Here is a 20,852-nt window from a genome sequence, read left to right as displayed (position 1 = left end):
GGTGCCCGGACATGGTGCCACAGCCGAGCCACCCCACTGTTCCCAAAGGGCTTTCTTATAAAGGCTCCCTGCTGCCAGAAAGCCTCCATTGGGCTTAATATGACTTACACCACCAAAAAGGTGGCATAAGTCCACAGCCCCGACGGCTGTCATGACTGGGTGGAAGCCAACTAGCATCAACTCCTCTCCCAGTCTTGACCCCAGACTGTGGACCCTGGGCCCTCCCCGCTATGCCAGCTGGAGCACAGGGATGCTGGCATGGCATTCAGTGCCCTAGAAAAGGTAATCAACCAACATGGCCACACGCCGCTCCCAGTGGCAGATTTCGCACCCCCCTTTAAATTAGACTGCAAGTATCTTCCAGTTTCTGAGATACTTCTGAAGTGTGCGCGACACTAAATAAAGGCCACATGGAGCCCACTGGCTGGTTGTGAGAGATCCTTCTCTTATGAAAGATTTAGTTGTCCTGATGTAATTCCAATGCTACCCAGCCTCTTCCAACACCATCTGAATGGGTGGCCACTTCTTTACCTGCACGAGGCAACCAGCATTCTATGGTGGGGCATTTTTACTAACATTTTTAAAAGTATAGTCTAAACACTTCTTCAGTACTGGGCCTAACAAACGTTCACAGTTCTGTCCTGCACCTGAAGCCTGTAATATAACTCAGTATCTTGCATTCTGGCTATTCAAAAATGGTTGATGATGTTTGGTTAGTTTTTATAAAAGTACCTGCTCTGTATTTGGAGGATCACGTCTCCTCTGAATACCTGCCTCAGTTGCATGTGCAATGATCCATTCCAGTATTTCTACCGGCTTACTTTGTACCAGTGCCCGCAAGCACAAGAATTCTTTGTTCTTTCTAAAGGTGCTGCCTTCAGCTGTAATAAAACTGGCATCTGTAATCCTGCACCAGCTTTTGTGATAAACTTCAACAAAGTCACTTTCCCAAGAACCCCAAACATCATCCCTTTTGTTGTACCAGGTTTCATATTAACAGTGTTGCAATGTGCAACATATTGTTTTGGTGAAAACATTGAACATTTTGTAAACAGAGACTTTAACATTGGCCCGCTGGATTTTGTCTCTTGCTTGTGATTCGATCAGAGAAATACTTTTTAAATGTTGAATTATCCAGATTATGTGCATTTTCTGTACCTCCTAATATTATGGCCAATTCTTTGCTGCTAAGACACACACTTCCTTGTTTAGAATGCAATCCAGAGGGGAGGGGGGTTGCAAATGGATCCCTGGAAGTAGTGTGGTGCTGCACCAACGTAGGTGCTCACTTTGCTGGCATGAAGGGCAAATACAACAGCAGAGGGGCTATTACCCTTGTGGTGGGGTGTGGTGCAACAATGCAGATCCCAACCCAGAAGCTGTTGTGTGTGTTGGCATCCCTCCGCCATGGGAGCCCACACTGGCACGGATAGGGGCGTTCTTAGAGGTGGAGTGGATTTTAGCTTGTTTCCACAAGGTTTTTGGCCCTGAAAAGCCCTCTATGCTGACCAGAGACTTATGCCACATTATGCCCGTTGGGTGGCAATAGGGGGTTTCAGGTTGGCCCGGAAGTTGCTTTGTTTTACAAGGTCCCTGTGCCACCTGAAACCCCTTAGGGGGCAGCATGGCTGCAGTGTGGTGGCAGCATCCCTGGCCACTGTGGATCTACCCCCTCCTTTGGATTGGATTGCCTATTAATTATACTTGAATGGCTGATAAATGAAACTATACAAATGAATCTCAAAATTTGATATAATTGGGCTATTCTACATCCTGTCATAAATGGTCATTAATATAAAATGCATGTTCAGTCTATAGGTGAGGTGGCTGAAATAACCTGCTGTGTAGCATTAGAAAATGCACACGCATATATTCAGTCTTTAACTCGCTCCTCTTTGAGATACTGGATAAGACTTTTCAGTCAGGGACTTCTGGCTATTCTCTGACTTTCTAGTTAGTGTTTTCTTCCACTTTGTCTTCATTATGCTGCCTGTGACTATGTTGGGGGAAGGTCTACATATCATAGTTTTTCCTGGCTCTCTTGGATAAGTCGTATCTCAGCTTAATGTGCCTCTGAGGAGGATTTGTGAAGGTAAATGGGTTTGGCGTAGACCAGAAATTTCTCTCTCCAACTGCAGGGGAATGAATAGAAGATGGAAACTCTCTTCATCTTGTTTTTCCCACATGGTATGCTGTTAGTTTTTTCTCTAAGGCCGTTTCCGCGCGCACACCCCAGGACTGTTCGCACAAACGGTCCCGGTAGGGGTGGGGAAGACTGCGCAGCGCCATCCCCCCTTTCCCGAACGCCTTCCCTTCCCTCCGACCTTCTGGTGCGTCGCCCAGGCCAGGGAACACGCCCCCCTGCCCTGAGCGACAGCTCTGGAGTAACAAGGCAGGGGGGGTGTGTCCCCAGGCCTGGACAACGCGCCGGAAAGTTGGAGGGGAGGGAAGGCGTTCGGGAAAGGGGGGATGGCGCCTTCCAGCCGCTGCCATTCACACGGCAGCGGTTGGAAGCCGCTGTTTCCAAAATACCTCGCCCAGGGAGCGAGGTTCAGAAACAGTGGCTTCGTGCCACTCGGGGGTTGCGAGGCAGCCGCTGCTGCGATGCAGCAGTGGCGTGCGTGCAAACCCCTCCCCAGGGACGCTGTTTTTAGTGTCCCTGGGTCGCTGTATTCTGCCTGTGCGGAAACAGCCTAAGTAAATTTATTTCAGAAGGTCCAAGAGTATACAGTTAAAGAATTCAAATGATATGAAAACATTTGCTCTCCAATAGACAGCAAAAGAGCCTATGTGAATTATGCGTAATTGTTTGGTGCTTTATGGTAAGTCTAGATTCAGATGAAGATCGCTGGGTTGCCTGGTGCAGTTTATCATTGCCTGACCTACATTACCACCCCCAAAATATTTTCCTAGGAATAAGTGTTGTGGGATAGGCCTGAGTAGGATTCTGAGTAGACCAGCTTGGAATTGATCCTGTGACGCAGAGTTGTTGCGAAGTTAAAATGTCATTAGATCCTTGAGGCAAGGGCAAGATCCAATTGTGCAAGCAATAGAGGGGTGTAGGTATAAAATTATACGCTTGTGCAAATTCGATTTCTTTTGCTGCATCTGTTATTACTCATATTACTCATATTACTCATATTCTGCATTGTGCTTTTCCTAAGATCTATATGGCAAACGTTTTTGCATGGCACAGTTGTGATTTGTGTAGTAGTATGCTACTGTGCGCTGTTTTTTCTGCAATAAAAGGTCCAGTAGTGCCATTCTTATCAGTACCAAGTAATCAGTGCCAAGCAATAAAACAATATGTGAACTTTCGAGTTATTTAAAGCCGAACATTATTTAAGGCCGAACATTTTAAAAATGGGAGGATGGAAGGAGAATTCAAAGCTTTCTTGTCTCTGTCCTGTGTGTGGCCTAGAGCAGGGGTGTCCAATTATGGCCCTCCAGATGTTCATGGACTATGATTCCAATCAGCCCCTGCCAGCATGGCCATCTGGCCCTGGCCTAAAGATTGTCATGCATGGAACTAGATGTGTAAAATTTTGGAAATTTTGAAGCCATGGGGCAGTTTTTCCCCTCTTTTTTAAAAGAAAAAAATTGAGGAAAAACTGGAATACATGCAATACATGCTATCCTATCAAACATTAATTTTACTGTTTTGACAAATGCATCATTTACAACTTAGCATATAAAACTGCAATATTTGAAATATTTATAGAATGTAAAATTTATTAGTGCCTTAATTTTCTACAAGAAAAATTGCAAATGTACCTTATATTTAATAGAAGCCGCCGGCTGATGCACCCTGTATGGTACGTTAGCCCAAGTACCTTAATTTTTGCTATCTGGAAAGTAAGCTTTATGTAAAGTAACATAAAATATACTATTTGGTCAGATCAGAGGCGTAGCTCCAAGGGAACAGCGGGGGATAGGGGTAAGCGACGCACCAGGCACGCGCCCCTGGGGGGGCATTCTGGAGTGGGGCGGGGCGGAAGATGCACTGGTGCATCGGCCACTTTTCCCCCTTGCTATGCCTCTGGGTCAGATAAATGTGTCACACAAATGGTCCATAATAATAATATCAGCACAACGGTATGTAGTTCCAGCTTGAGGCTATCTTCTTCCTTCTGTAATTACTGGTCAGGGAGAGCTCAGTTTTCAGACTTCCCTCTGAGGTGTTGTGGCATTTTTGCCCCAAAACCTTCTGATCTCTTTTGTAGGGCAGTGGGGGCAGATACCAAGTCTGTGGGTTTGAGAAAGAGATGAAAAGGTCAACCAAAAGAAAAGAGCCAGGTCAAAAGGGCCACAAAAGCAATGAAAGCTTTTCATGTTGTCCACATGAACATCAGGTATCCTTCTAGGTGCAGAAATGCAGCTTGGATTTAAAAGTTGTGTATGTTTACTAAATGCCCACCTTGTCTTTAAAAGCATTTCAGTCATTCTAAAAGGGAAAATGTTTCTTAGGACTTTTTAAAATACTCTTCAAGATTTCCAGGTTTTTTGTTTTTTTCTCCCTGGTTGTTCACATCTCTGCAGAAGCAGAGAGTTGACAAGCTTTTAAAAAATGTCTGACATTTGATCCAGAAAAGTTCTGAACCTCTGCAATAAAATTCTGAACCTCTGCAATAAAATAACTGTAAGCTGCAATTACAGTTATTTTAGAGCATCTGTTCATTAAACAGCTTTGTTGAGTGCCTTTTATTTTGACAGGTTTTTCTTCTTGGAAGGTAATGAAAACAATTCAGAAACTACACAGCACCCCAGAGATTCTGGCCGTGAAAGCCTTAGACAATACAAATTCAGAAATACTCTGATTTTAAAAATGCACTGTTTCTTTAAATGACCGAGCTGTGATTCTCTTGCATGGCAACCTCCCTTGAATACAGCCATGCCTTTTTTGTTGTTCATTCACTCAACAAGATACCAGAAGCAAGCACTCAGCTTTCTCCTGATTAGCTCATCGTCCTGTCAATCAAGTTTGTGAGGCTAGCAAGTTATTCTGTCCTTCAGCAAAGGTTTGGCTGTGTCTGGAATTGAGAGCAGGTAGTGAAAATGCTGGGGGAAAACCTTCAGGTTTAGCTAAAATACCTCTCACCTACTTTTCAAAGGAAATGATTCGTTTCTGGTATGGCAAGAAGGGAAGGAAACACCACTCAATGAAAAATAAATATAACCTGGTAATTCTATTTGTATTGCTTTGTATTGCTGTTTTGGTTGTAATTTTGATTGTTTTGCTATGATGGAAACTGTAGTAATCTCTGGGTTTTATTATACCATTAATTGCAGGGTTCTGAGTCTTAGATTATTGGTCTGCAGTTGCTATAATTGTGATTTGAATTGCTTAATAGATAAACGATGTGATTTGTGAATGAGTCTTTTCATAACAGTTTATCAATAAGGATTATAATTGGAAGGGATATACATTGTGGGGAGTTTGTTACAGTAACATGTTTGTTCTTAAAGTTTAGCCAAAAGTAGTTGCAAAAAATAGTATTAATATAAAATAGCTCTGTAGGGAAATTTTATATGCTTTACAGATGTTAATATAGTAAATAGTACTGTGAAACTTCGTATTAACCCTAATATTGGTTGTTGAGTGTAATGAATGCACATTACATTAAACTAGGATTTTTATCTATATTTTAATACTACAGTATTTGAAAAAAATGTAGGACTACTTCTGTATATTGTTGTCCTAATTTTGGATACAGTTTCCATAAAACCATGAAAAGGTTCACTGAATAGGTGGGCAGTCATAAAAGCTCCATGTTTCCTAAATACAACTTTCAGAGCTGGGAAATAACTATGAATCTTTTCCTAGGCATTTCTGTGACTTGTTTGATACATTAGTTATTTTTCACTATGAATACAATTAAAGATCCTCCTGGTCTTATAAGAGAAAATGGATACAAGAATCCTCAGATTTTGAAGCCTCCTCAGTTGAACTGAATGTTCTGTCACCCAACAAATAACAGTATTTTTTTCTGTGTGTGGTATTAATCCACATCAGTTTGAGTTATCTTCACAGGATAGTTTTGTTTACCCTGTTGGGTAAAAAATATAGTTGCGTGTTTATGCGCAGATATGAACATAGCATCCAGTCCTTTTTGTTTGTTAGAGAGTCATGGTACAATGGAAATAGGAAAGAACTCTTGTCCCAGTGCCTCAAATAAAGATTTGAGACAACAACATCATGGGTTTAACTAGTTTATTTGAATCAGTTGATTTACATTATCAATTAGTTATGCTAATATTTTAATTGAGGGCAGACTGTGCCAGGCAGCCTGTTCATGGCTGTCTTTTTCTGGCAAATCCACTCTGGTTCCAGACTTGGCCAGCAGCTACTGCTGACTTATCCTTGACTGCACATGAAGTGCTGAGAAATACCCATCCCATCTCCCTTCCATGATGCGCTGTAAAGCTGTTACCACCACCAAAGGTAGTCCTTTGCAAGCCCCATCCCACCATTAAGTCAGTGATGGACTGATCAGGACCTTCCATCATACCCAATGGCTCAGCGTGCTCGCCTGCTTAACCTGAGCAACGCCCCCCCCCCACCGCTGCTAAGCTGGGTATGGCCTAAACTGTCAGAGACCAGGCTACTTAAATGTTTTTTTTAAAATTATGTCCACTGACCTAAAAATCAGAAAGTAGGCAAAAAAGGTCCTCCCCACTTGCCAATCAGGGAAGGGGCCCCTCTCCCCATTTCTGCTTGACCTCAAATGGTGACTGGCTAATCCTGAAACGTTCCTGGGTGTGTGACTGATCAAAGGAAGACAGCAATAAGCATCATCTCCCTGCTACTCTTCCCATTGGTTGGCTGCTTTATTCCCCAACCAATTGGGCCTTCCCATTGGCTGGCTGCTTTATTCCCCAACCAGTCGGGCCTTCCCATTGGTTGGCTGCTTTATTCTCCAACAATTCGGGTCTTCTGCTGAAAATGGACTGGGGCAAATCAAACCCCACCTCAATGGCCATGAATGCCTCTTGTGATTCTTATAAGACAAAACTTTGCAAGCACATGTAGGTCAGGTCATAGTCACTTTTTTTCAGGAGTAATGACACATTAATAAAAGTCAGAGCTCCCATTCCTCCTTTTTTTCCTGTTAAGATCATCTCTTAGTAGCTGCTCAGTGACATCGTTACAACTAAACTGTGTTGCTGAATGGGCGCAATAATGTGCACGAGTGGGTGATTGAGCGCAAGATTGCAAAAGAATACTGATCTTTCAGACACTGGAGAAACTTCTCAGCTATATAAAGAACAATATTATTCCATTTGGAATATATTATGGGGTTTGAGAATTTGTAGACATTTTATGGACTTTTTCAATCACTACCATTCTGTATTAGACCAGTTAATGTTGGAAGAGGAGTTCAGGTTCAGTTCTTTTTAGAATACTGTCCCTTTTGTGATGGCACTCTAAAATGTTCTTGCTTTCATCACATAGAAAACAACTTACCTTTACAGTCCAATTCTGATTTAACGTGAAATGCATATTTTTAGTTAAGTTGATTTTTGAAATGTGTTTGGTCATAAATCCAAGATACAGTGGTAAGCTTGCTCAGTGCCCATACAACTCTCGAATTTTTTAATGAAATCTTAATTGTAACCAGGATTGCAAACTGCATCAGAGGCCCATATTCTGCTACATTTAAATCTGGTTTGGTAACTTTTAAATGGAACGCTAAATACAAGTATCACAAGATGGGGAAGAGAGACAGAGATAGGATGCACATGATCATATGGTCTCATCTTCTGTTCCATCATACCTTCAATCTAGGTCCTAGAATAAGTTGCTTATTATGTTTTCCATACTAGTGTGATACTCCCATACTAGCAGTGGTCGCTGGAGATGGGAAGGGGGTTGCCTTACAATTTTAAAAAGTATGTTTATAGAAAAAGGTAACCTGCATTTTCTTCTCTTGGTGTCTTCTAATGAAAATGATTGCATGTTCATTCAGAAAAGCTAGATATTATGAGCTGCTTACAAGTTGAAGTTAAATACTATAGGAGGTGGTGATTGATTCTTCTGTTCCAAATCCCACTTGAACATTGCCTTACAACTTTTACCACTGTATATTGCATTGTAATCAGAAGATCTGTGTCTCTGCAAAATATGGTTCACCTTTTAATTTTCCATATCAATTCTTCTTCATGATTTAGGGTGGGTTTTAATTAGTCAGTTCATTCCTTGTGCTGTTCTTTGAGAGTTACGGAAAACAAATAAATACTCAAATGAAAGGGTTTTGTTAAATGTACAGAAAACGTTTTAGAGGCTCCTGTGGGTCCTAGGGAAATCTGTTAAATAATAGTTTGTTACTTGAACGTACAAGGCTTGTAGAAAAAGCATGGATTCATTGTTTGAACAGCACTGTTGAAAATCAGGTGCACTTTAGCTTAATAAAGGAGTCCCAGAAGCGAATACATAAATTATATATTTTCATCATTTAATACTGGTTTAATGGCAAGAGACTTTTTTGGCTGCCAGTCAAAAAAGGAAGCTTTATTTGTTTCAACTGCATAAAGGTCATATGCTTTAACAACTATACTGTGCTGAGAGCCAGCTTGATGTTGTGATTTAGAGCAGTGGACTCTAATCTGGAGAACTGGGTTTAATTCCCACTCCTCCACTTGAATGGTGGACTGTAATTGGGTGAACCAGTTTTGTTTCCCCATTTATACACATGAAGCCTGCTGGGTGACCTTGGCCTACTCACAGTTCTCTCAGAATTCTGTCAGCCCCACTTACCTCACAGGGTTTCTTTTGTGGAGAGGGGAAGGGAACAAGTTTGTAAGCCACTTTGAGACTCCTTATGGTTGAGAAAAGCAGGATATAAATCCAAACTCTTATTCTTCTAATGCAGGCTACTTCTGAAAGATATCCGAAGCCAAACCTACCGGTTTGAAGGATCAAGCTTAAAGAATTGGAGACTGTGGGAGGTAAAGTATGTTGTTCCTGAAGGCTAATAAGTGCGGTGGCAGAGGGAAGTGAACTTGCTCATCTTTCTGATGTTGGCTAACTGAGTGTTCTGGTTAATCAGGTGTGATGCAACAAAGTTTTTACTGTACCTCTTTTCAGGCTGACCGTGTATAGTCAAAAGCTTTCAAGGCTGCAATCAACTGGCTGTTGTGGATTTTCTGGGCTGAGTGGCTGTGATCTGGTAGTTTTTGCTCCTAACACTTTGCCTATATTTGTGACTGACATCTTCAAAGTCACGTGTTTCTCTCCATGGGACAGTGTGGCGTGATTATGTGGTAGGGTATGTTTTGTCCACCTCATAGGAAGTGAGGCAAATTTGCATGAGTCCAGGTGGAGTTTATTTGCAGTTGCTGTTTCATTTGTAATTACATTTGCGACTGCATTTGCAACTTCACTTGCAGTTGAATGCACAATGTGAACATGGAGAGGAAGATATCTTGCTGTCACATGCTTCTGAAGATGCCATCCATAGATGTGGGTGAAACGTTAGGAGCAAAAATTATCAGACCACGGCCAACAGCTCGGAAAACCCACAACAGCCATTTAGACAGTCCTAAGTGATAGGGTATATTTGTTCAAGTATTAATGCAAGACTGGCTAGTGGTTCTGTTCTTGCAGCCTGTGGCTGGGTGAACATTGTAGTTTGTTCTTTTTAAGTTTGCAGACAGTCTTGACTGTGTGATACACACGGGGTACACAAATGTAATGTGAACTGGCAATCACATTTGCAAGTAGTAGCAACTCGTCCCATTAGCAAAATTCCAAGGTCGTATATTTGCACACGGGCTATCATAGCTGGGCAATTAGTCCGACTTCTAAATAGTCCAATACTGTGAAGTAATTGGCATGTTTCTAATGGCAGCATAGTATGTATAGGAAAACAACCACTGGCAATGAATTTAAGCATGTATTGAGGCCAGATTATTGATGTGTTTAGTCCCTGCCAATATATATTCTGTAACAAATGGGACAATATGTACTGTGGTGTAATTTATGGAGTTTCTGCATCCTTAATCTGATCTGAGAATCGAATTATAACTTTTGCAGTGAGGAGATCAAGAGGCTGTTCATTTGTACGCTGTACTCATTAAAAATAAAATGTTATGTTGGCCTTGTGGAAGTTGTTTATGTTACTGACCCTGGACTATTTAACTCTGTGTACTTTGGCGCCCACTCATTGACATCCAGGAAACAGTCATATGTGAATCTGTATAGGTTGTTTGCTTGCATAAGTACATACAAATGAAAATCATGTACTGTAGTTCTAAAAATTGATAGATCGCTTTCACAACAGGGATGGAGCTGTTCTTGAATATTTTTCTTTCCACCAAGAATCTTTTCTTTCCATCCATGTTTTGAAAAGGTAGTGGGTCTTAAAGAGCTCTTTTGCATGGGCTCTTTTGCACCCATTACATCTATATGTTGATTGTAGAGATTGCTTGGAACCCCCCCCCCCCTTTTCAATATGTAATGGACAGCGAGGAATATTGGTGGTAAATAGAAGTGCAGTCATGCTACAGAGAAATGCAGCTATAAGTTCTTAAATTCCAAATGCTATTTCAGTGTTCTTACAAAGATTTTGCTAATTTATTTTGGTGCTCTTAATTTGTGAAATCTGACAGTTTTGAAATCAGTATGACAATTGATGAACCCCGCAATATTTTCCTGTTTGTAAGGTCTGAGCTTTTATAGCTTTAGTTGGTCCCAGTACTTTCATGTCAAGTTGGCAGGACTGGAATAAAGTTTTATGTCCTTGCAGAGTTAGCATATAGGGTGGTCAACAGAAACAACAGCAGTGCTGACACAGCATGCAAGATAATCAGATTGGAGCACCTTTTTAGGGTGCCACATAAATAGGGGGTATTGAAACAGGCAAAAAAGGGGGAAATCAAGCAGAATTTCAGTGTTTGGCACAGACAAGAATGGGAAAAATGTGGAGCTGGGAATATAGCTGAGTATATGTGTTGCACAGAAAGAGGCTACAGGCAGGAAGTTCTGTAGAAGCAGAGATGGGAAGTGACCAGTCATTCACAGAGCGCTATAATCAGTTGATACCTCCCTCATGTGGTAGCTTAAGAAGGAAGGCTCCAGATTCTTCAAGTGACTTGAGGTTCTCTTTTTTCCTCCTGATGTAGGCAGGTTGGTTTATGCCATATTGTTTGATATTGCAGTATATTGCAAGTGGAAACTAAATTCTCATCTGCTTGCAACAAGGAGAATTTATAAAGGCTATTGTTTCTCAGCTTTTGCGAAGGTGCTTGCAGGAATGGCAACTGTGTACAGTCTATACTGCTGGCTTGAAATGATCTGGGAGCTTTAAAAATTATGCCGTCGAATACTCTCTCCTAAAGAAAAACATTTTATAACGATAACTGTCAAACTGAACTCATTCCCTGGAAAATTACAGTCTAACCCAGTTACCCACTTGATACTTTCCTTATAGCTGTTATCAGATGGTGATCTTGACTTGTGCTTCCATATGCAGAGGGATTCTCTTGGGTATTAATTATTTGAGCATATCTAACATTCAGCTATTATATTTCAACAAGTCAGTTTTAAAACATGCCAGAGCCAAAGTGGATAGAGTTGGTGCCATCGTTAAACTCGGGTGGTGGGGGAGTTGGTAAAATAGTTTCTGAGTTACTGAATTCTTAGAGGGTGTGGACTGTATGCCTAGAGCAGCAAGTTCAGCTGTATATTTTTTTTACTAGAGCCAAAGTTAGAAATTACTAGTAACTGTAGCTATTTTGGATACCAAGCGGATTGTTCATCTTTGTTTTTATTTTGTTTTTATTTTGTTTAAATTGTTGCTTTATTATGCAGTAAAAGGAATGAATAGTTAACTCATGTACTTACAACACAACCCCTTACATAGATACTGCTCTGGCTTTTTTAAAAAAAATAGTTCTGCCTTTCCAGCATATTATGCTTTTATAGCAGCTATTACACTGGCCATTATAGAGTGCATTGTTCTAAGAAGATGAACTGAGGTCATCTTGCATGCAGGCTGTTGCATTTCCTTGGTAAACCATTTTTTAAAACTGAAACTGCAAATACTGTTAAAGGACAGAACCAATTAATGATCTTTTTGAGATGGTTTTAAGTTGTATTATCTAGGTGTGTAACATAGCACATTTTGGAGTGTACTTTGCTCCATGAAACACTTAAATAGCTTGCTTTGACAGAGTAAGCATAAAAATCTAAAGAAGCTTGAGTCCCACAAACAGTTGTGAGGCTTCAAACAGTTGTGAAACAATTACTTTTAGAAATAGTGCCTGCTTAATTGATCATGCAGCTGAAAGAAACAGATTGATTACATATTAATACCACAGATTTTCTGTTTGCTACTAACAAGACATATCGAATCTCTGGTGCTATTTCATTCCAATCCCAACTGCACTGTTTGTGTTCTATGTGAAATGTTTCTGTGTTCATCGTATCCCTGTAGTTGTAAATGTCTTTATATGTTAATTTTCTTACGTTACTGGTATTCCTACCCTGCCCAAGCTCTCCATATTCCTGTCATTTTATTTTCTTGGGGTTTTTTTATATTTCTTTAACTGTCAGTGGAATTATTGTCTTCCTGTCTCCATATTCAGGTAGTGTCAGTGGCTGAGTATCACCGCAGGATCGATGCTTTAAATAGTGAAGAACTACGCACACTCTGCAGACGTCTCAAGGTGCCCTCTTCAGTAGTTAACCACCTTCCTCCAGAAGCTAGAATGCCTTTCTCTATAGTGTCCTTGATGGGGACAAGTTTCATACGTGGTGGGTTTGTCTTGGCCAACACTACAAGGACCCAGCAGAAAATTCCTTCTTTACGGATATCTCTGTCTGTGCAGTGGTATGGTTGAGTGCTATGACATCTGTGTCATGTCAAATGGATCATTTCTAGAGCTGAGCCAAATTTCCATGTCTATCTATTTTTGAGCAAAACACAAAGTGAGTATTTCTGTTCTCGGATAGAGCTGTGCAAAATGCTCCTCCCCTTAGAAAGAAGAAAATGAAGAAAAGTGTTTATATTCTACCTTAAGGAGTCTCAAAATATCTTGTGGTCATGTTCCTTCTCTCACTGCACAACAAGTATCTTGTGAAGTAGGTTGGGTTGAGAGAGTTCAGAGAGAAATAAGACTGCCCCAGGGTCACCCCCTCAGGCTTCATGTGGAGGAGTAGGGAATCAAACCCAGTTCTTCAGATTAGATTTTGCTGCTCTTAATCACTATACCACACTGACCCTTAGATGTTTAAGTATGTGCAAGTAGTCACTGTTCAGGGATGCTGCTGACTCTTGGGCAGCTAACTTTCTGACCTAACTTTGTTCTAGCATTCCTGTGCCATCCCAACTGAATAAAAGATCATATAAGCCTATTTTTGCGTGCTTTCTAAATCCTTTCTTGGCCCACATTACTATAGGTAGAGCTTGGGACAAGCTGAAAGTTATTTCAATTGGGCTGGAGAGCTTATTGAGAATGGACAAACTAGCGTAGGGATTGTCTTCTTTCATCCCAGTCCCGAAGAACTTTTCTGTCCTCTGTCTTTTGGACTTGTTCACAGTTCCCTCCAGAAAGAGAAGGGGCAGCCTATTAAATCCAATAAATAAATAAAATACAGCCTTTTTATTTATTTTTTAAATAACCCTTCCTTTGTGAACTTTTGCGAGGTTATTTCTATTTTCTTCAATACAGTCTATTTTCTTCAATACAGTCCAAAAAAAGATGCAGTTTTCAGGGGTTAGAAGCGTCCTGAAAAACAAATGCTTTTCTACAATAACGCAGTCAAAATAAAGCAAAATATTTTTTGGCTGAGCTCTAGTAATTTCAAACTGAGGAATTTTCTGTCATCTTCTGAATATTTGTTCTCAATACTATGGGTTGTTCAGAGCAATTAGGACTTCATATTTCACAACTTGTTGTGGCCACTTGAGTTGGCTGGAAGACCCCAAATGCAGAATTTCCTTCTTAAAAAAAATCTCTATATAGCTTCTTTTTTCAGTGATGCTTGATTTACCTGTTAAGCTCCCAAAATATTATGGGCAATGCTAAGGATGTGGATAACATAAGAGGTACTTTCTGCTTCAGAATACTTTCTTTGGGATGGTTAACTTTCCAAAATGGTAACACATAGCAGATTCTTTCTTTAGTAATGGTCATAGTCAAAATAATTGCCGGGGGGGGGGGGGGTGTGAATTGGAAATCTGGCAGGTGTCAGTTCGCTAGGTGAGTCTTTTCCTGTCCAAGGACATAGGATTTTTTTTTCATTTTGCTTACTGGGGTTCTTTTTCTGTTCTCCTGCCCTCCACCATGATAGTTGATGGTGAGGGACTGTGAGCCAGTTTCTATTTATTTTATTTTGCAGAGTAGTTGCTAGGATAAATGAAGGGTGGGACAGTCACGTGCAAGACTGTCAGTCACTTTGGAAGACCAAAGAGAGAGAAAGAGCCTTAATCTTCAACTTCAACAAACCTTTATTAGGCATATCAGTAAAAATAAAACAAAGTACAGGGCAGAACAGGTGTTAAAACAAGACATAAAACTGGACAAAGCACATAAGGTTGGTACGAAAGAGATGATCAAGCTTCCATTAAGTCTTTGACATGAGCACTTCTAATAAAAATTCAGCGGTTTTTCCAGCTATCTTGGTGTTGTTATTATTCAGCAGGTGAATAGTCTTTGTATGCTCTGAACAACTTTTTTTATTCCCTAGAGCCGGGACAAGTAGGGAGTGTCTAAGTCAGGGGTAGGGAACCTGCGGCTCTCCAGATGTTCAGGAACTACAATTCCCATCAGCCTCTGTCAGCATGGCCAATTGGCCATGCTGGTAGGGGCTGATGGGAATTGTAGTTCCTTAACATCTGGAGAGCCGCAGGTTCCCTACCCCTGGTCTAAGTAATGCGTACCTCGGGCAAAAAACATAATATGCTCAAGAGTCTCAACAATATGCACATGATCGGTCTAGAAGTGGAATATTCAACTGTTGGCCCTTAAGAAAGGCATGAGTTACATGTAGGAGTGCCTTAACCTACAATAATGACAAGGTGGTTCACGGGGGTGGGGGGGAGGGGAGGGGAGCTGTGAGAATAGAGTGCACAGTGCTGAATCGCCCTCCCGTCCCTTAACCACAGATGAATAGTTTGCATTGGAATGAGTGTAAATATTGGTGATTAAATTTTGAGACCAATCCAGATTGTCTTAATTAAAATACAACATTATTTTGAATTTAATCGCTGTAGTTTATAATTGAATTCTTTGTTTGGATTTCTTAGTTTGTTTTTGTCTTGGGTTTTTAGTATCTAGGACCAGATTACATAAGACATTAGGGATTTCATGAATGAACTCCCGCGCATTTTGTTTTCATTTAAAAAGATAACATGCAAGGCCCTGTTTAGATTAGAAACACAACATAAAGTTTTAAGAGGTTTTTCCTGATCTGAAATTCCCCTGTGGAGCTTCTTTTTGCCATTTTAGACTAAACATACAAAGAAGGGTTTACCTAACCAGTAAAGTAACTGTGTATGGCCATTCAGGGAGAAAAATTGGGGCAAGGGTTGGACTTTATAGTGCTCTGGACCTGACCTGAATGGTGGGTCTTGTGTGGCTGCTATTTTAAAAGGAAAACAACTGTTTGAGGGATCATTCACAGATCTCCTGAGTATTAGATCTGATGTCATCCTTAGCGGAGGTAATGTGGTACCAATATGCTTCCAACTGCATGACTTGTTCATCTGAAGCAGTAGTAAACCCTTTGAAAAGAAATAGACATTGAACATGGGCATAAGGAAATGTCTGACTTTAATCCAGGATGCACAAGAGCATTGTGTTCCTTTTTAGTAATAAAGACAGAAACAAAATAAAGATACACACCACTGTTTCTGATTATTGAAATGCTTTGGGACTATTTTGAGAATGTAGGCCTGTGATAAACTGGCATCAAATACAATTTCTGCTGTATCAGCATTTAGCATTTATTACTTTGCGGGTTGAACAGGGACAAACATTCAAAGACTGGTTGCTTGCAGAAATGCAAGAAGAATTAAGACATAGAAAGGGGGATGGAAAGAACTGTAGAAACAAGAGGTCAAGAAATAGCGTGGCTATTAAATGTGACCATTTCAGCCCTGTGTAAAGTGATTCGTTTAAGTATACTATTATTTATTATGTTACCACAGAGTTTTTTATATTCGTTTAAAAATTTGCAGTTCAGACCACCATTTTATTTCAATGCAGCAAAGCATAAACAATTTTTTTTAATTTTAAACTTCTGATATGGCAAATACAATAATTTTTTGTAATCATCAGTCAAATGGATATAGCAGCTCAGAGGATAGCTTGCAAATTGGTACGAGGCTTTCTGTGTGGGGAGAGAAGAGGCATTTTTATGTTGGGCTTCATATTGAAAGAAAACCTTGTGCCGCAAAGCAAAACTGGTGGTTTTGATGAACATAGGCACCTTCTGAAAGCTGAATAATACATTCAGGGGCAGGAACATGCCTGATGAGGTGGACAACCACTGAAGAAATATGAAGAAACTGGACAGATTAGGAATGCCAAGCTGAGAGACACTGAACTGAAGTAGACTAATAAGCCCCTGTTCTCTGGACTTTTCAGTGGGGTGGTGGCAGTGGTGGGATTCAAATAATTTAGCAACAGGTTCCAGTGGTGGGATTCAAACAATTTAACAACTGGTTGTTTACAAGCACCATTTTAACGATCGGTTCTGACGAAGTGGTGGGAACTGGCCGAATCCCACCACTGGTGGTGGCCTGAGGGAGGATGGAGGAAAGTGACAACTGGAAATTCAGGACTGTCTTCCTGCCTGCTGCCTCTCAACTTTAAATACATCCCTCTTCTCCCTACCCTTCCAGCCACTTTGCACCTGCAGACCCATTTAAACATCTGTCACTTCAGTGTCTAGTTCTGTCCTCAGGAAGGAGGCCAGTGATTGATCTACAAACTTTCTAATCAGTAGTCTGCTCTTGGGAGAAAAGATGAAAATTGGAGCTTTTTAAAATTTCTGGGCTGATGAAATGGTTTCTAAAACTTTTAAATTTAAACACACAGAAAAAGAATGCAAAGGGACAAATGAGTACAAGCTGTCAAGTGGGCTGTGGAAGCCCTTACCTACATGCAGTCTTCTCCTTCAGGAATCAGGCTAAAGAGAAACCAGTTCTTCCTGTTTTCAGTAGAAGTCAGCTGTAACCTGACAGGGCATTTTTAATATCACAAGAACATCTTCCCTGAGCAGTTTTTCATCTTCTCAAACATTTAATTATGTTAAAATTAGATTTTAAAAATGTTCTGGTGAATACACATTACTGCTTTTTTTAAAGGAATTGCAGGTAACTGATGTAAAACTCAGGTGTAGAGAAAAGAAAAATTTACAGCATTCCAGTTGCTGGTTAGTATAACTAATTTGCAATGTGAACAGGACAGGGAGAGATAGACTTGCTGCCCAGGAGAAAAATGCACTGTGATTCCTGTTTTCAAGTAAGCCAGTGTGACATACTGGTTAGAGTGTCAGACTGGGACCTGGAAACTTGGGCTCATTCCGCACATGCAGAATAATGCACTTTCAAACTGCTTTCAGTGCTCTTTGAAGCTGTGCAGAATAGCAAAATCCACTTGCGAACAGTTGTGAAAATGGTTTGAAAACACATTATTTTGCGTGTGCAGAAGGGGCCTGAGGTTCAAATTCCCACTTAGACATGAAGTTCATTGGGTGAATTTCTCCCAGCCCTCTCAGTCTCCCTCAGCCTGACGTGTCTCACACAATTGAGAACAAAACGAGGTAAGAACCATGCATGCTGCCCAGAGCACAGTGTTAGCACCTTTTCTACTACAATGGATGCTAAGCATCTGTTACGGGACTATTTATTTCACATAAGCATTTCTAGATCCTGTCATTTAGCTTCTAAGTAGAGAATGTGAGTATTGAAGATGTACATGCTCACAATTTTGGATCTGTCCAAATTACCGAAGGGGTGTCAAAGAGGGGGCGTGATTTTTAAAGTGGATCATAGACAAGATTTGTCGAACCTCTTCAGTTTGTTTCCAAAGTGATCCCCCCCTCCCCCCCCCAAACTGGGCTTGTGTGGATACCCATGTTTTTGTTTTTGGGGCAGAGCAGAATTTAAATATGAGCCTCTTCCAGGATTATCTGTCATGTATGTTAGAAAGACTTTATCTGATTATTATAGGAGTGCTTAAGAGGAGTAAAAACAGCTCAAAACTTATTTGTATTTGTCGACCTATCACTATGCAATAGGACCCCAGCGATATTGCAGATAAGGGGAAACTCTCCTCAAAACATAACAGCTCTCCCAGCAGTAGGAAGCAGTCTGCTTATCCAAAAAGGTTTGGCATTGCGCAGGTTTGGCATTGCGCAGTCTGCTTATCCTTAAAAGGTTTGGCATTGCGCAGTGCATAGTGATGCCAAGCGGGGATGAGCATGTGCCGCTTTAATGAGCATTTGAAGTTTCGGAGGTTGGTTGCGTGGCATTTGGGATGCTAATTTAATTTTCTACCTCTCTGCAGATAACAACAAGGGAAGACATAAATTCAAAGCAGGGAACAACCATCAAGACCGAACTGGAGCCAGAGGTGTTTCGGCCAAATCTTAGTGATCCCAGTGAATTGCTACAACTGGAACAGATTGAAAAGGTATGAAATAAGAAAGCTACAGTATTCATTGCAGCGCTGTAGCAACATTCTTCGCAGCTGCATTAAATACTGCTGTGGAAAGGGAAACTAGAGCAGCAGTCTTCTCCTTTTTCTGGAAATGGTGGTAACAGCTAGAGAGTTAAAAGCATTTCTGCATAAAAATGTAGTGAATATGAAATGGTTGACTTCTGTTTCTAAATTGTAGCTGTTATACACATTGTGAAAGTGTAGGGGTTCTCCTGATTTACTTTTCCTGTTTCTTCTGGGCCGGTATGGTGACATGGTTGCGAGTGGAATGAGTGCGGCAAAAACGAAGGAAGAAAACTGCCGCAAAAACTCAAGTGGCTCAATTCGCCCTCTAAAAAAGGCAGCTAAGCTGGAGAATGCCCAGGTGACGGCCAGTTCGTCATTACCTCTTCCTCCTCAGAGGAGAATTTCCCTTTTTCCTTTCACCATCAGGTTGTGAGCTAGGTAATGATGGCTAAGGCTGGTTAGGTAATGATGGCTAGGGCTGCCCTTCAGCCACCTTTCCCACTACTTCTGATCCTGAGGGCCAGGTCTGCGGTTCCTGCACTGAAGACTCCAGAAACAATGTAAGATTTTACATTTACATTTTGATCCTGTGGGAGGGCAACCATCTTACGCTGCAGACGGGTGGCCATTTTGTCCTTCGGGCTTTTTGGCCATGATTCAGCATTCTATAAGGGAGGAGATGCAATGATCTGTAATGAGTTCCTTTGCTTACAGCAGTCCTTTCCTCCACCAAATTGGTTCCCTGCTCCCCTCCATGTCCCCAACCCCCTCAATATTATCTGAACAGGGGGAGCCCCCCAAAACTCCAGAACTTACTCCTCATCCATGGCTTACAAAGGCATCCCTGAAGGCCATGGCCACTGAACTCAGTGTGTGGGCAGCCAAGGTCACTCAGATTGTTGGCTCACAACCTGATGGGGAAAGAAAGAAGAGGTGAATAAGTCTAATGCCTCCCCTCCGTTTGCATCTTTAGTGGTGATGAGTATCAATCCCTTCTTTTGGAGGCCATCATGGCTCTTGACCTTGGCTCTGAGCAACCACATGCAATCACTGAAGAAAGGGAAGCCAAGTCCAAACCACAGGACCCAAAGGAAGTCTTCCCTAGGACCCCTAGCTCTGAAAAAGTCTCCCCTATCCCAGAATTCTTTGATACCATGGTCAGGATGGAGTGGGAGAGACTCATGGAAATCAAGCAGCTCCTTGCAATTGCCAGAAAGCTTTATATCCTCAACAACCAGGCTGTGGAGATCCCCCCTAATTGACGCCCCAGTAGCCGCTCTTCAATCCTCAGATCTCCTATCTGTAGATGGGAAATGTGATGTTAAGGACCCGTTAGACAGGAAGGCAGAATTTGCTGCCCAGAAAGCGCACAAAGCCTCTGCCCTGTCTATCAGAACCACCTCAGTGTCAGCCATCATCTTCCGGGCCTCAAATATCTGGACCTGGAAACTTGCCTAACTTATTCCCCCAGAAAATAAGAGGCTTCAGGAAGGAGTGAACTGGTTCCACAAGGCCAGTTCCTAGCTGATGCCTTCGTTGATATTATGTCATTCTCAGCCCAGTCCATGACTGGGTACCAGGCACCAGGAATAATGGGATACAGTACTGCTTTCTTCCTATCATAATATGAAGCAAAAAACCCGAAAAGACTGAATTGTTCAGTCATCCTGCAAATATGCTGAGTTAGAATACCATCCTAGCCAATTCAGCCAGATAAGGAAAATAGCAATAATGGGCTGGGATAAAGGAAACAAAGACTGGAATCCTGCTGTCTTTTGAAAACAAGTCTGTTACTTTCAGCCGAATGGCTTGGTTGTAATGATTGGACAGAATCCATAAATTGGGAAGTTGAACCTTGATCTGTGTAGAGTTCATGACAATCACAAATGCATTCATTTCAACCTACCCCTTTCCTTTTTCCCAAACTTAATGGGAGATGGGAACGTGGCAATAGTGGGAAAGCCCCAAGCTTCGTCCTGGCAGAAGCCCTGAGGATTTAGGCTCTGGATACTTCTGCAGGCTTGTCCAGTTACCATCTAGGTATACTAGAAACTATATTTCCTATCACTGCAACATCTCTGGATGCCCATGCCCATGGCAGTGCATAATAATAGTTTTTTTTCTGTAATGCCCACTGCCACTTCCCAGTAAGGCAAGGGAAAGGGTACAGTTAGTTG

At 41.3% G+C, this 20,852-nt stretch overlaps 1 protein-coding gene across 4 annotated transcripts in view; it reads left to right on the top strand.

Annotated features, from left to right (window-relative positions):
* The window catches only part of OXR1 (oxidation resistance 1), a 314,279-nt gene that overhangs the window by 286,625 nt on the left and 6,802 nt on the right, over positions 1-20,852 (top strand). For 2 of the 4 annotated variants that reach the window (XM_048507665.1, XM_048507667.1), the window contains one exon: positions 18,517-18,642. In XM_048507665.1, the coding sequence (XP_048363622.1) occupies positions 18,517-18,642 (126 nt within the window). Of the gene's footprint in view, positions 1-4,990; positions 5,181-12,585; positions 12,667-18,516; positions 18,643-20,852 lie in introns of those variants that run through there. The other 2 variants (XM_048507666.1, XM_048507664.1) reach the window with 2 other exon arrangements.

The sequence above is a fragment of the Sphaerodactylus townsendi genome, linkage group LG09, assembly GCF_021028975.2.
Source record: "Sphaerodactylus townsendi isolate TG3544 linkage group LG09, MPM_Stown_v2.3, whole genome shotgun sequence".
Lineage (NCBI taxonomy): Eukaryota > Metazoa > Chordata > Lepidosauria > Squamata > Sphaerodactylidae > Sphaerodactylus > Sphaerodactylus townsendi.
The sequence above is the reverse complement of the archived record's forward strand: the minus strand, read 5'-3'. Positions and strand labels throughout refer to the sequence as shown.